The 14668-nt window shown below is 33.6% G+C and overlaps 1 protein-coding gene across 1 annotated transcript in view; it reads left to right on the top strand.

Moving 5' to 3' along the window:
• The window catches only part of SMCHD1 (structural maintenance of chromosomes flexible hinge domain containing 1), a 114887-nt gene that overhangs the window by 48644 nt on the left and 51575 nt on the right, over positions 1 to 14668 (top strand). The window contains exons 20-25 of the mRNA XM_032467403.1: positions 2285 to 2429; positions 5900 to 5996; positions 7344 to 7416; positions 9402 to 9541; positions 10160 to 10294; positions 12262 to 12489. Coding sequence (XP_032323294.1) covers positions 2285 to 2429; positions 5900 to 5996; positions 7344 to 7416; positions 9402 to 9541; positions 10160 to 10294; positions 12262 to 12489 — 818 coding nt within the window. The remainder of the gene's footprint in view (positions 1 to 2284; positions 2430 to 5899; positions 5997 to 7343; positions 7417 to 9401; positions 9542 to 10159; positions 10295 to 12261; positions 12490 to 14668) is intronic.

Raw genomic sequence — 14668 nt, 5'->3', positions numbered from 1 at the left:
CTATTAATAATAGTGGCTTTTTTTTCTTGACACATTTAAACTTTGTTTATAGCCTGTTCCCTCCTTGGTGTTTTTTTTCGTGTTTGCTCTGACTGTTTCCTGTTGGATGCTCTCTTACATTACTGGTGATTTGCTCACATTGAGCAATAGAAATTTGAGGGGGGAGGGTATGGCTCAGTGGTAGAGCACATGCTTAGCATGCACGACATCCTGGTTTCAATTCCCAGTACTTCCGTTAAAAAATTTTTTTTAAAGTTAACATTCCTAAAAAGAATAGAACACTTGAGAACATTTATTTCATTTAGAGAGATGATAATAAAAGAATTTTAGGTTTTTCTCTTTCTTCAAATTCCCCAAAGTGGAGTACAAACATTTGGGTGTCAGCATTTGGGGAGCCAAGCTGGGGCAGACTTGGAGGTTTCACATTCTGTATTAATCTTTCACTTACTTGGTTTTCCTGTTATCAGTAAACCATGACACTTTTTGGTAGTGCTGTGTCCCTTACTCCTTAGACTTAGTCTTACCTTCCCCAGAGAAGAAATCCCATCTGTTGCTGTTGATGAGGAAGGCAGCTGACTGGCTCTATGTATTAAGGGGTGGGATCTGGGGAACTGTTTCTCAAGTGGACTTCAGCAAGTCTTCCTTTTTTATTTCAATTTTATTCCATTGATACAGCCATTCTTGAGATTTTTGGGTGTTCCATACTGTGAGTTAAATTGGTTCTCTGCTTGCTTTGTTGATAATTGGAGATTCTATTTTTTGAGTCTTTCTGCTAAGGCAGTTACAGTTGCCAATAGGTTCTCCAGCTTTTGGATTCTTTTACTGTTGTCTTTTTGTTTGTTCGTTTGTTTTAGGGGGTAATTAGGTTTATTATTTTTTAAATTTATTTGTTTATTTTAATAGAGGTTCTGGGGATTAAACTAAGGACCTCATGCATGCTAGACATGCACTTTACCACTGAGCTACACCCTCTTCCCCGTGTTGTCTTTTTTCTTGTTCACTGTTTTTACACATTTAGGCCTTTTAAAAAAAATGTCTGTGTCATGTCACTGCTGTGAGGTTTTAGAGAGCGGATCTAAGTGCCTGTGATCACCTTGCCTTCTCTAATCAGAAAGCCACCTTGGAGAATGTTCCTTTTTGTGCATGCAAATCTACCACATTCTTTAAGTAACAGCTGTGGAACACATTCCACATCATGGATGTGCTATAGTTCTGGCAGTTTTCTTTTGATGAACACTTCAGTTTTTTCCAAATTTTTGGCTATTACAAATCACATTTCTGTGTGGGAAAACATTATGATGCTTTGTGTACGTGTGCTAGATTTTCTCTAGGGTGTATACCAAGAAGTAGAATTGCCAAGCTGAAGTGTGTGCTTTAACATTTTAAATACATTTATTGTCAAATTGGCCTCCTGAAAGGTTGTCCATGGTGCCGTCACCAACAGATTGAGAGTCCCAATATCTTTATGCTCATTTCTGGCCACTTAAATGTATTTTTATTTAGTCTAGTTGGCGGTTAAATTAATTCTTTAATTATTAGGTTGTATACCTCTTCTAGCCTTTATTGGACATTATATGTCAGTGAAAGCTTGATCCTTTGCTGTGCCTACTTTAATAGTGTAAAGCTGTGGTTCTCAAATTTGAGTTTATGTCTGAATCACCTGCAGAACTTTTTAAAACGCAGACTGTTGGGCCTCACTCTCAGAGTTTCTGACTTAATAGGGTTGAGGTGAACCCTCAAATTTGCATTTCTAATAATTTCCCAGGGGATGGCTTGAAATTAGACTAGAGACCACACTCTGAGAGTAGCTGTTTATAGGAAGTTTTAATCATTGTGAATTTTAATTCTTTATTGCATACGTTGCAAATATTTTCTCATAGAGCCTCTTTTTTAACTTTGTTTATTGTATCTAATAAAGTATTTTAAACTTTATCAAATATATCTTTGTATAGCTATTGTGTATTATGTTTTGCCTTAGTTTTTCCTGTGATCAAATTATAAACATAGTTCTTTATTATATTCGTATAATTTCATAGCTTAGAAACATTTATATCTAGAATTTTACTTTTATACATGTATGAGAGAAACATCTTTATGGTTTCCGTAAGTGAAGTATAGTCATAATTTATATTGAATTATAGTTAACAATTTATATAAATTTTGCAAAGATCTAAAATGCCTTCTTTATCATAGTCTAATTTTCCATATATAAATGGATGTTTCTACCTACGATGAATCTTCTGACTGATGAATTTTCTTTCCATGTTTACTTTTTTTTATTAAGAGGGCAAGCCAGAAAAATTTTCATTTGGTCTTTTGGATCCTCCTTTCCGTGTTGGAGTCCCATTCAACATCCCTCTGGAATTTCAGGATGAATTTGGTCATACTAGTCAACTATCAACTGATATTCAGCCAGATTTTGAAGCAAGGTAATTAGAAGAATCAACTTGTATTTGACTTTATATTTGGTTAATATTCACTCTTTTCTTTTTTAAGACCATTTTCTAGGTGGGTTTCTTTGTTGTTGTTGTTTTTTTCTTTCAGTATTACCTAAATTTTAAAAATTTTGCATTAAAAAATCAATAGCCTAAACAATCAAAAAGTTTGATAACTTGTATGAAAAAGAGTAGTTCCTCTTCTCTCTGCCCTCTCCACCCTGCCCGCAATCCACTTCTCAACCACTTTGAGCTTTCTTACTTGAATCTTTTGGTACCTACTGCCATATATCTAAGTAACTTTTATATTGCTACTTCTTGATTCTTCAGTTTTAAGGATTATCTCTTTACTTAGGTGACAGAAGATGAGAACACACTATCTTGTTGCCACTTGTATTACAAATAAACCTCCTTCCTATTTATTTTATTCAATCAAGTTACATTCTGGCTTGATCAATAGTGCTTGCTTTATTACAATTATGTATATGCTAATCACTTTCTTTATTGCACAGCTTTGTTGTTGTTACACCTTTTTTCTTTGCTAAGTTTATTATAAATTAAACCCTAACTCTCTGCCAGTTGTTTGGTCTCTTTTCAAGAAGTTTGGTGCATAGATAACTTACTGGTTTCATATTCTTGGAGACATCTCTTTTGCAACTTTGTAACATGCTCTCATCTGGGTCAGTTGTTCTTATGCTTGTCCTTCTGTGATCTTCCTTCACCTTCATCCTGGGGATTTCATTTGTCTTTTGAGTTGGGGAAATATATTAAAAACAAAACCTTCTTTCAACCTAGAAAACTTCTTCACAAAGAGAAGAGAAAAAAAAAACAATTTTATGGTTGAATAAACAGTAAATCAGAATGTAATGCTCATCACAACCTGACAGAGTGCACGAACTGTAGGAAATCTTACTCTGTTACATGGATAAATAAATATAACTGAACACTTTCATGTTTTCAAGAAAAATTGCTAAGTGTAGACTGAGTGTAGAGTTTGCAGTTTGGAGTAAGTTGATCAGAAGTTAGGCCCAGGAAACTGGGAGGTAGGGGTTTACCTTTATTGATGATTACATTTCAGAGAGAGGAAACATTCCTGAATTTGTGGGAGTGTTAAGTAGCTTATTTTACTTCACATTTAACCTTTCATCAGTCTCCAGTTTTAAAAGAATCCATGTTCCTGTCCTTCTGCTGAAACACACCCTTCACTAGTTTCCTAAGAAAGGATATATGTGGGATAAAATACTTGCTCTGAAAATGTCTCTATTCTACTGGGTTGATTGAATTGAAAATTGGACACTAATTTCCATCAAAATTATGAAAGCACTGCTCTATTTTTCCATTTTTAGCTTCCAGTGTTGCTGATAAATTTAAACTCATTTTGATTAATTTTATTTTTTATGTTTCCTACATATTCTGTCTGGAAGCTTATAGGATCTACTTTTGATTGTCAATAGGGCAAAATTTTAGTTATTCATCATTGTATAGGTCTCTTCATTATCTGAAGTGCTTCATTCTCTCCTTCCATCATCACTGTTTCTCTTCCTAGGATCCTTATTTATTTGATGTTGTACCTTCTGGACTGGTTCTCTGATTTTCCTAGTTTTTCTGCCTTATTTTTCTTAATCTTTTTGTGTTTTTGCTTTACTTTTGGACAGACTTTCTCAACTTTACCTTTACAATATCTCCATTGAGTTTTTCCTTTCTGCTGTATTTTTAATTTTCAAGTGTTCTTCCTGGTTCTCTGAATATTCTTTTATAGATCCTGGTCTTTTATGAATGTAATACATTTTTTTACTGGTTAATAAACAGTAGTTAAAAAGTTAACTACACTGATAATCTTTGTTGTCTTCAAGTTAGTTGCTTTTTGTTTGTTGGGTTTTTTTTTATCTCTTTTCTTCATATATCTGGTTAATCATTGGTTATCTGCTTATAAATGGTGGAGAACTAAAATGTATGTAGGAAATTGTAAGAGTATGGGAGAGGCCATTGAGTGTGAACTCCACTACAGGATGATCTGTCTCCAGCACTTTGTTGGGGGAAATCCTGTTGCATCTTGAGGTCTTTTTCTTGGGCTGAGTGGTTTTCTCAAAGAAAAATGTTTAGTTTCTTGCCTAGAGGGGAATAATTTGGCTGTCCAGGTTTCTATCCAGTCCAGGAACAAGACTATGGTGGGATTGGGGGATGAGAGCATCTCAGTACCAGTATTCGTGTGCAGTTCATCCAGAATTACCCCTTGTTTTCTTTTTAGTATTTTATCCTTTCCTTCAACTTATCTTTTGTCCCCAGGTTCAGAGATTCTCAATTTTAACCTTTTCAGAGAATAATCTTCTAGTCATCTGCCAGAGGTGGGAGGAGAGATCTGTGGATCCTAATTTTTTTTTTGCCTTTCTCTTTTTACCTTACTAATGGAGGTACCTAGTAACACCAACTCCTTAGTGGTACCTGGGATTTCTATTGTATGTGTTGATTTCCAGCTTTTTCCATTGCTGTTTCATGGTTCAGTTTTCTTGGGACTATACTACGCCATTGGCCACTTGTCTGTCCTTTTTTTTTTTTTTTTTTTTTTTAGTAGCCAAGTTTTATTGTCCTTCTGTCTTCTTTCTTCCCTCCCATATCCTTGCCTGTAATAGTAATTGAAAGAAATCCCTTTGTTCTCATATTAATGAGGCTTTGAGAGAATCTCATGAAAGTAAATGTGTGTGGTTTATGTCCATCTTTCCCAGGGAAGTTATTTTACCTTATATGCCTCTTTACAGCTTTTTTTTCCAAACAAGGCATGTTGCTTAATTTTTACAACTTATTCATATAATACCTGTAAATATTTAAATTCCATTCATCAGAAAAATTAGTCCTTTTCTCTGTCATGGTGTTTCTCCCCTCGCCCTTTTTTTCTTTTTAACCTTATCCCTTGACAGAGTCAAGTGGCACTGTAAGGATCTACACGTGGTTAGAGGTGATTTAGGAATCACATTGCTTGTGGTAGTAGATTAGAGAATCTCAGTATGCATTCTAACAAGGTTACATTATCACAAGAGTGTACTTGATTATTTGGATTTTATTTAATATTGTCATTCAGTTTAATAGGTGCCAAAAATTCTCTGAAATCCCACTGGGTGAAGGATTTGAAAGAACTGGGGGCAAAATCTAAAGATATCCTTAGAGCTGACCGATTTGGATATTTCCTTTTCTTCAGCCCGCATACGTGGTCTAGCACTTGATTGTTTCCTTCCTTTATCTTTACCAGTTGGCCACGTAATATCACCTCTCAATACCTGTTGGACCATTTTTCTTTGTAAAAGAAATTCATGGGAATTTGTGTTCATTTATTTCTCCCTATTTTAAGAAATACTATTATATTAGAAAAATGAATTAAACAGAAGAATGGTATATGAGAAACCAGAACACACTTACAGCTTATTTGCAGGTAATGGAGGGAAAGTTAAAACGTAATTTATTTTTTCCAGTGGTTTATCTGTACATTATGAAGAAATAACCAAAGGACCAAATTGTGTAATTCGAGGTGTTACAGCTAAGGGCCCTGTAAACTCTTGTCAAGGGAAGGTAAGCTTTGTACATGAATGTTATAATATGTTTATTTCTTATTGTAAGAAAAATATGGTAAAAATGAAATTGGAGTTTTAAAATTGAATAACCTGTTTTTGTGACAAGATGACAGTAATGTCAGATTCTTAGGAATTAATCAGGATCATATCACCCAACTTAACCATCAGCATTTACATCTGAGAAAAACCAGTATGTTTGCTACTGTTGTTTTTTAAATTTTATGAATTAAATATGTTCATTTGTAGTCATTTTTGTTCTGGTCTCTTCATGTTCAAAGCTATTTTCAGCAGTTTCCTAGTTCTGTGCTTCTTTTTTCTCTCCAACTTTTTCCATCCATTTTTTGAATATTTTTCTTAGAAGAAAAACAAAAATATGAGAAACTTTAGCTTACTTGTGTATAAACATATTTGGGTTTGGTATTTGGATAAAGAAAGTGTTTGGAGAGGCATAAAGTTAGGGGTGGTAAAGACATAAATTCTAATAGGGTAATTTTTCAGTTAGGTATATAAAGCAGCTAATAGATTAATATGACTGAAAGGAACACAATAGCTAATAACTTAAGTAATACGTTACTGTTTTCCCCACTGTATCATTACCTTTGGTATATATTTAAGATTTTTTCCCTGTCAAAATGATGTTTAAAATAGAGCATGAGAGCTTATTTAAGTACTGTATACTATACTTCACTGTATAATCAAATCAAATATCAGGTTCTGTGTATCTTCCTGAATTCAGATTTTTCTGGAAAAAGAACTTGAAATTGGTGGAAAATTTGACTTAGATAAAAAAAAGATTTCTTGATTTTAAAGAACTTCATTTTGAAATAACTATTTTTGAAGAAGAGTTGCAGAGATGGTGTAGAGTTCACATATACTCTTCACCCAGCTTCCTCTGTTAACATCTTATGTAACTATCATATGTGTACCCAAACTAAGAAATTAACATTGATATAATTCTGTTAACAAAATTATAGACTTTAGCATTTCCCCAATTTTTCCACTATTATATTTCTATCCCGGGACCTAATCCAGAACACCACATTGTGTTTAGATATGTCTAGATTTTGGGTTTTTTCCATTTACTACTGTCCACATTTTTTCATAATGCCCATCCTGATTCTGATAACTATTCAGAGGTTATTCCTTTTGAATTTGAAGAGACTATGGTCTATAGAGAAAACGGGTTTTTTCACTTGCATCTCTTTCATACATATATATGATAATTTTAGCATAAATTTGCTGAGTAGATTTCTATAATGGTGTGAAAATGAAAAGCAAAAAATAAATCAGGTGGTAAATTATTTATTTAGGATTTGGATTTAATTAAAATAATTTTTTTCAACAGAATTTTAATCTGAAGGTTATTCTGCCGGGTTTAAAAGAAGACTCACAGATTTTGAAAATTAGATTACTGCCAGGTAGTATACTTTAAGAAATATTCCTTATATTTTTATGATAAAGTATAATGGTACTTGTAAAGGAGAAGTGTTTTTAGGTTTGGCTATGGTATACGTCTTAAAAATACATTTGAATGTCAAACATAGCACTGACAGAAACAACCGATTAAAAACAGGAAAACATTTAGGAAGATTTGAGTGGAGTTCTCAAAATAATCTTGGGAGAAAAATGTGAATATTGAAAATATATTGGGGGACTGTTCTTAGGGATGTACTAATTAGGCTTATGTTAGAGCTGGATCTATCCTTTACCTTTTCTGATATAATTGTAAGTATGTCATATTTTAAGGAGAAAATTTCTTATGCATTTATGTTGTTAGTGTGAATAATGATTTATCACCTTGAAAATGAAGTTACAGTGAAGTTACACATGGTAGAAAATGCTGGCTACTTGGAGAGTCAGTCTCTTACGGAGATATATTCTGCTATTAGCCCTTCTGGATTTAAGTCTGAACTCTTGACACTTACCAGTGAGGTACACTTGCTCTGTGCCTCAGTTTTCTCATGTGTGCAAGGGGGATAATACCTTCTTTCACAGGGTTTTTATGAGGATTAAATGAGTTAATGTAGACAGCCCTCGCTTTGCATGGTTTTGGTCGTAACTGAATAGAAGATACAGTTCCAGTTTGCACTAGTGGTATTGTGCAGAGTGAGAAGTGTGTGTGCTTGTAAAACACTTAGAGCAGTACTTGGTATGTAAGTTTTAGCTCTGATATTAACTATTACCACGATCATATCTTTGTCATATGTGACCCCTTGTACTGATTTTAATGAAAAGAAACATGTTAGCTATGTCCTTTCACAAATTCACATAGTTTGAGCTTTCCCTCAAGCATGAACTGACATAGAAGTGAAAATTGACCCATTGGTAGAAGTATAAGAAAAACTCGTTGCATATTATTACTTAAAAGACTTTTAAGAAGTTAGCTAAAACGCATAGATTACTCAAACCTATTCAAGTTAAATTCTTAGTAACCAGGTAGTTGTGACTGTTTTGGAATTTGAGAGTGAAGGTAGGAAGTAGGACTGTGTAGTAATAATGGTCAAGAGGTTTCAAATGACAAACTAGGACCTAACCTGAGTCTGCCACCTTAGTAGCCATGTAACCTGGAAAAAATAATTAATCTCTCTCAATCCCAGTTTCCACATCCATAATATGGGCATAATAATATTACCTTCTTGATTAAGGTCACTGTAAGGATTGTGAGAATAGTGTCTAATTTAAACTTAACACATTGCCTGGTACATAGTGAAAAACAAACATTAACTGATGTTATTAAGTTAAATGTTTGCAGTGACTGTTCTTTATAAACTTGTATTACCAGTATTTAATATAAATTATATTTTAAAATAACAGTGTTCATAGAGCACATCAAGTGGTCTTGCTGTGGAAGTGTGAACCCTTTTTTATTAACCCAGAGGAAACTTGTGGTGTAACTTGCTTATGACATCAGAGTGTTGTGGGTGACATAACAAGTAAATTGTCTGGTTATGTCATTACATAAACTGATCCTTTGAACAAAATTATCTAAAACAAGTGTGTAGTATGCCAGAGAAATCAGTCTCACTGTGTAAAGTTAAAGTTAGTAAATGAAGTAGTCTAATACAATTTTACTTTTATTCGTGAATACTTCTTTCCAGAATCTTTTAAAGATTTTACGTGTTTGGGTACTTTATAGTATGAGTTATCACTGTCTAAGCTTGATGCATATAACTAAGTCTGGACATTAGACATTTTTTACAGTTGAGGCATATATTGGTCTGGTCATGTATTGAATCTATGCATTTTGGGGATAGAAATGATTAAACATGCATATTTCTTTCTTTTTTCTTGGCATTTTAAAAATATTAAAACTTGAAATAGTTAAAAGCTATTTCTTTTGCTATTTTAACATTTCAGTCTTAGAAACTTGATTCTGTGTTTCATTATATAAATTTTCTGTTAGGTCCTCCTTGTCGATTGAAAGTGAAACCTGATTCTGAAATTTTAGTTATTGAAAATGGAACAGCTTTCCCATTTCAGGTAGAAGTTTTGGATGAATCAGACAATGTAACAGCACAACCAAAATTGATTGTTCATTGTAAGGTAAGCTATCATAAGATAAGAATATGTAGATTTTGAGTCCCATGGTAGTAAATGGAAATGACTCCTTAATGGTAAGTTTTATATGGTATCTAGATAGTGAAATGATTATTCCATGGAGAAATTTGTGGAATATCTCATTGCCAATAGTTTTCAGCATCCCTAAGCCAATAAAGGTGCCAGCTATGCCAGCCAAGTATTGAACTATGGATTCCTTCCATCTCATTCCTTGGTCCATCCGCCTCATTTCAGATGAAGTATTAACTTATGGATAGAATGATGGAAATCTCCTTTAGAAATAGGGATGGATGGATAAATGAATATGAGTAAAAGACCACAAAAAGGAAAGGGAAACCTAAATAGATAGAGTGGGGAAAAAAGAAGAATAAGGATTGAGGAAGCTGTTTTTTCTTCAAAAACAGACAATTTTTACTTAGAATTATAGAAACTTACTCTTTTTGTTCAGAAATTATATAGACTGTTAGTGAATTAAATTTAGACTGTCTAGTTTATAGCCGGAAGTAGTAGCTGTGGTGAATTATTTGAAAATTTAAATAACAATTATTGAATAATCAGTTACATTTGATTGAGGTCTTAAGTTATTTTGTATGCTTCCAATAGTTTTCAGGTGCTCCAAACCTTCCAATATACGTTGTGGATTGCAGTAGTACTGGAACCAGTATTTTATCAGGACCACCAATTCAAGTTCAGAATATTAAAAAAGACCAGACGCTTAAAGCAAAAATTGAAATACCTGTAAGTTGTTACTGTTACTCATTGATATTGTATTGAGTCTTTATACATACATTCTTTAACAGCTTTTAATATTTTATGTAAAGGTGTTTGACTTTTTAAAATGAGATATTTGCAGTTCTTTTAGCCAGAGGGAAGAAAAGGCAACATGAGATGATATAGTAAATAACATTTTGTATCAAATATTAGTTTTTTTGATCTAACCTTTTATAATATGTTTAGCTATTATTGAGTACATGTTCCTAAAATTAATTTTTTATTACATTAAAATATAACAGTTATCTGTTAGTTTTATTTTATTCTCTTTTTTCTTATAGTTTACACTTGTTTCTTAGAAAGTTTGGTCAGTATCCCTATTTAACCACCACTGAAGGATATATAAACATTTAATATGTATGTATAATTTAGAGAGTAATTAGTATTTTCATATAAAGAGATTGCTGTGTTAATGTGCCAGTAGGATACTGTTGTTATTGAATATACATCATGGCTGAAGGTGAAGCCAGCGTGGAGGAGAGCAAGCAGTTGATAAAAGCATTTGATCTCCTAAGATTGTTGAATGGGATAACAAATACTTAAGCAAGTAAAATACCTAAATGTGATTTCTTCATAACTGATGTGGGTGATAGATGATGAATAACCTGATCAGTTGATTAACTGATGTTTTCCTTTTAACCACACATCAACTAATAGATCTTGAGTCAAAAGGGTAAAAGCTTTTATTTTTTTAATTAAAATGAAACAATTTGACTTTATTCTTAACCTTTTCTTTCCAAGCTGGTTATATTTGATAATCTTCAAATATTTGTTATGCATTTCCTTTTTTGCATAATGTGGGCAGCATATTTTTGAACATACTATCTTGCAAAAGATCAGGAAGATTCAGGAGGAAAAGGCGTAGAGTTAGGGAGGAATCTGGGCTTGAAAGCAAGAGAGCATTTACATATAATTATGTAAATACTGCAGAGTAGCAGTAGGCAGAACACCATGGGTCCAGATCAGTTGAATTAAGACAGAGACCAAGGTATATCTTGTAAAATGCCGTTAGAAAATACTACCCAAAAGCAGTGACTCTTGAGTTTGAGTCAGGTGAATAAACTGTGCTTGTAATAGGTGGGTTATTGCCTGATACTCTGTGAGGTGGGAATTTAAAATATGTCATTGTTAATATGGATGGGCTTTGATAGGAATGACTGGATGAGCAAGGAGACATGAGTGAAGTAAGATTGTAAAGGTATTTTAGGCTTAGACTCATTTTGAATTTTTTATAACCTGTGGAATGCACTTTACCTGGATTATAAAATAATTTTGTAATGTTGTATTTTTGTGTACCTAAAATCAACTTACGTAGCCTACCATCTCATCTTTACTAATGTTTGGAACACTGATGTGCCCACAACGAATGACAAATACGCCATCTCAGCCTTCAGGGCATCTTGAGTTCCTGTCTAGCTACAAGCAACTCTGTCCACTTGCCACAGTGTATAATGAATTGAAAAAGCTCTAGAAGCTCCAGTGTAATCTGATATCGTAAATAATGTATTTTACGGCAATTATTCGTCTCTGATTTTATGGGGAATTCTTGATTTCCTACACCTTTATTCTTATTAATAAATGACCAAATCTGTCATGTGATTAAAATTTCACAAGTTTGCAACACTTGGAAGTAAATTTAGAAATACAATGGAAGATAATTCTTTTAAGTCCAAATATGGTAGTTTTTTGTTTTAAGAATGTGGCCACTCTCATTAATGATTTATAACTTGATGGTATAAAATATAGAATTATTAACAGTACAGTAACAGTACTCTTAATGAGGAAGCCTATGAATGTTAACAGTACATAAGATGATCTCCCATAATACTGGAAATAAATTCTTAAGCAGCGTAAAAGTTCACCATTAAAGCCCAAAAGTATGTTTTGAGTACAGATGTCATTCACTGTGTACTTGTGTTTTCCTCTCTTCCTAGAGTTGTAAAGATGTGGCACCTGTGGAGAAGACCATTAAGTTGCTTCCCAGTAGCCATGTTGCAAGATTACAGATATTCAGCGTGGAAGGACAGAAGGCAATCCAGATCAAACATCAGGATGAGGTTAATTGGATAGCAGGCGATATTATGCATAATCTTATTTTTCAAATGTATGATGAAGGAGAAAGAGAAATCCATATAACATCAGCTTTAGCAGAGAAGATTAAAGTAAGTATCTGAAGCAGATTGGTTACTTGCAAAAATTTTGTACATTTTTATGCTTGGAAGACTCCAAACAAGTCTTAAAAGGTATCCTCTAAGAAGCAGCTTGTCACACAAAAATACTCCTGTTACTTAAAATCCCAGGCTAAATAAGATTTTTTTTCATGTACTAGATTGAACTGTGAATGATTCATGTGTGACAAATTTGTACTTAGAAAAATGATTTTGACAAACAAAATTCAAGTGATGACCAACTGTATTTCTACACTTGCAGCCAGGATCACCACTTCACTAAAGTCATGTATTTGTAGCTATTCTGAAGACACTAAATAAAAGATCTGTTAAAGGGAAATGGTAAACAGTATTTGCTGACTACAGACCCCTTACTTGGCAGTTTGAAATTGGTATAGCACTCTGAAAGCGTGATCCTTAGAAAACAGTTTGGTCAATTTTCAGTCATTTCAGTTGGTCCTCATATCTGCTGCCGTCTAAATGTGTCATTTGCACCTTGATAGGGTGAATGTATACTTTGAAAATTTAACATCTCACTTAACCAAATCTAAATGGTTAGATTCTTATCACATGAAGTAGAGTTCTAGCACTCCTCTTATGATTGATTGAAAGAATAGTGGTCAGTCTATGCCTGCTGCTTTCAAAGTAGTTAAATCTGCTGTAACGAAACGCATGCATTCCTAAGTCACTGTGCTATGTAAAATGGTGCAATGAAAAAATGACAGGGCTTACTTACAGGGAAAATGAGAATTAGAGGTACAATAGTAGAACTTAAACTTCATCAGTCACCCATTTAAAAAAAAGATAATAAACTAATAGTAAATAGTAACGGTAATATGTATTAAATGATTACAAAGTTCATAAACACTCTCATAATATGGCAGTTTACCTTGCTTGTGGAGGTGAGTGCAGGAAGGATCGCAGCTTTAGTTTTAACTGTAAGGGGGTGGAAATTCCACTAGACGTGGACATGTGTGGTGCAACACAAAATCAGCTGAGGTAGGTAGGTGTTTGAGGTATGTTGTTCTGTGTATTCCTGCATTGCTTGTTTCAACTAGGTGCATAATTGCTTTATACTGAAAGTGTTCCCTGATATTTTAATTACATTTGAACAAATTTGCATTTTCAAAACAAGCATTGTAATGGAACTAACTGTGCTTTATTCCTTGGCATGTGTGAAGGAAAAAACTGCAAATCTTATGTGAGAAAAGAACTTCCTAAAAATCCAGGTTTCTTTAAAACGGTTAGAGATAAACATCCCCGTCTCTGGAAAACCAACATTTGTGGACCCGTATATAAGGGGTCTCAGTTAACTAAATTTTTAGAGAGTTGCTCTTGTGGGACAGGATATAGAAATTACTCTTTTGTACTGTTCTATTCTATAGCCATCCTGAGTCTCCAAATAGAGAATCTGACACTTTAAGAGAATTATTTAACAGGGGTTCAGCTGACATTATTTTAAAAATCTTATTTGGAATAACCCTTGCTCCCGCCACTTTAGTTTTTCCCTCTTTAATGAGGGAAGGGAGGACTGAAAGAGAAATAATCCTGATCCTGCTTGGAAGGGAGGCAAGCTGTTTTTAACTCTATCAGCAGGTTTCAGGGTGAGTAGTTTAAAAATGGTGCCAGCAGCCTGGTTTCTGAACTGATTCCTTGCTTTCTAATAATAATGTTTCCACATTTTAGTTTCTTATCAAGGTTAAGAAGAAACATTGACTGGAGAGCCTCTTTCTGTATCTAACCTTTTCTGCCATTCTTTCAGCTTTTGGCCTGCAGTTGACACATTTTGCAATGTGTTTATATATGTCTAGTGTTTATATACGTCTTGGGTTCCAAAGATTTTAAAACATGCCCCTCTTTATTGACGATAAAGGATATTAAATACTACTTTTATTAAATTAATTTTATACGCCCTAAAGTGGTTTTGTGGTCTTTAGAGAATTCTCTAATATTGAGGAAAGTCAACCTAAGCTGACCTAGGAATTCTCTGAAGTAACACAGCTAGGGTGAGGGAAGAGAGCCTCTTTGTGTAACTCCTGCTTGCTGCGTCCTTAAAGAAAAAAGGGTATGGTAAAGAATAAAGGATGGTTTAAAAAGATAAAAAGGTGACTAAGAAAATTAGAACAACATAAACTAGGATCAGAATATTGGAATATCAGTGATATAGGTATTA

This window comes from Camelus ferus, chromosome 24 (assembly GCF_009834535.1).
Source record: "Camelus ferus isolate YT-003-E chromosome 24, BCGSAC_Cfer_1.0, whole genome shotgun sequence".
Taxonomy (NCBI): domain Eukaryota; kingdom Metazoa; phylum Chordata; class Mammalia; order Artiodactyla; family Camelidae; genus Camelus; species Camelus ferus.
Note: the sequence above shows the minus strand (reverse complement) of the source record. Positions and strands in the feature narration are given on the sequence as shown.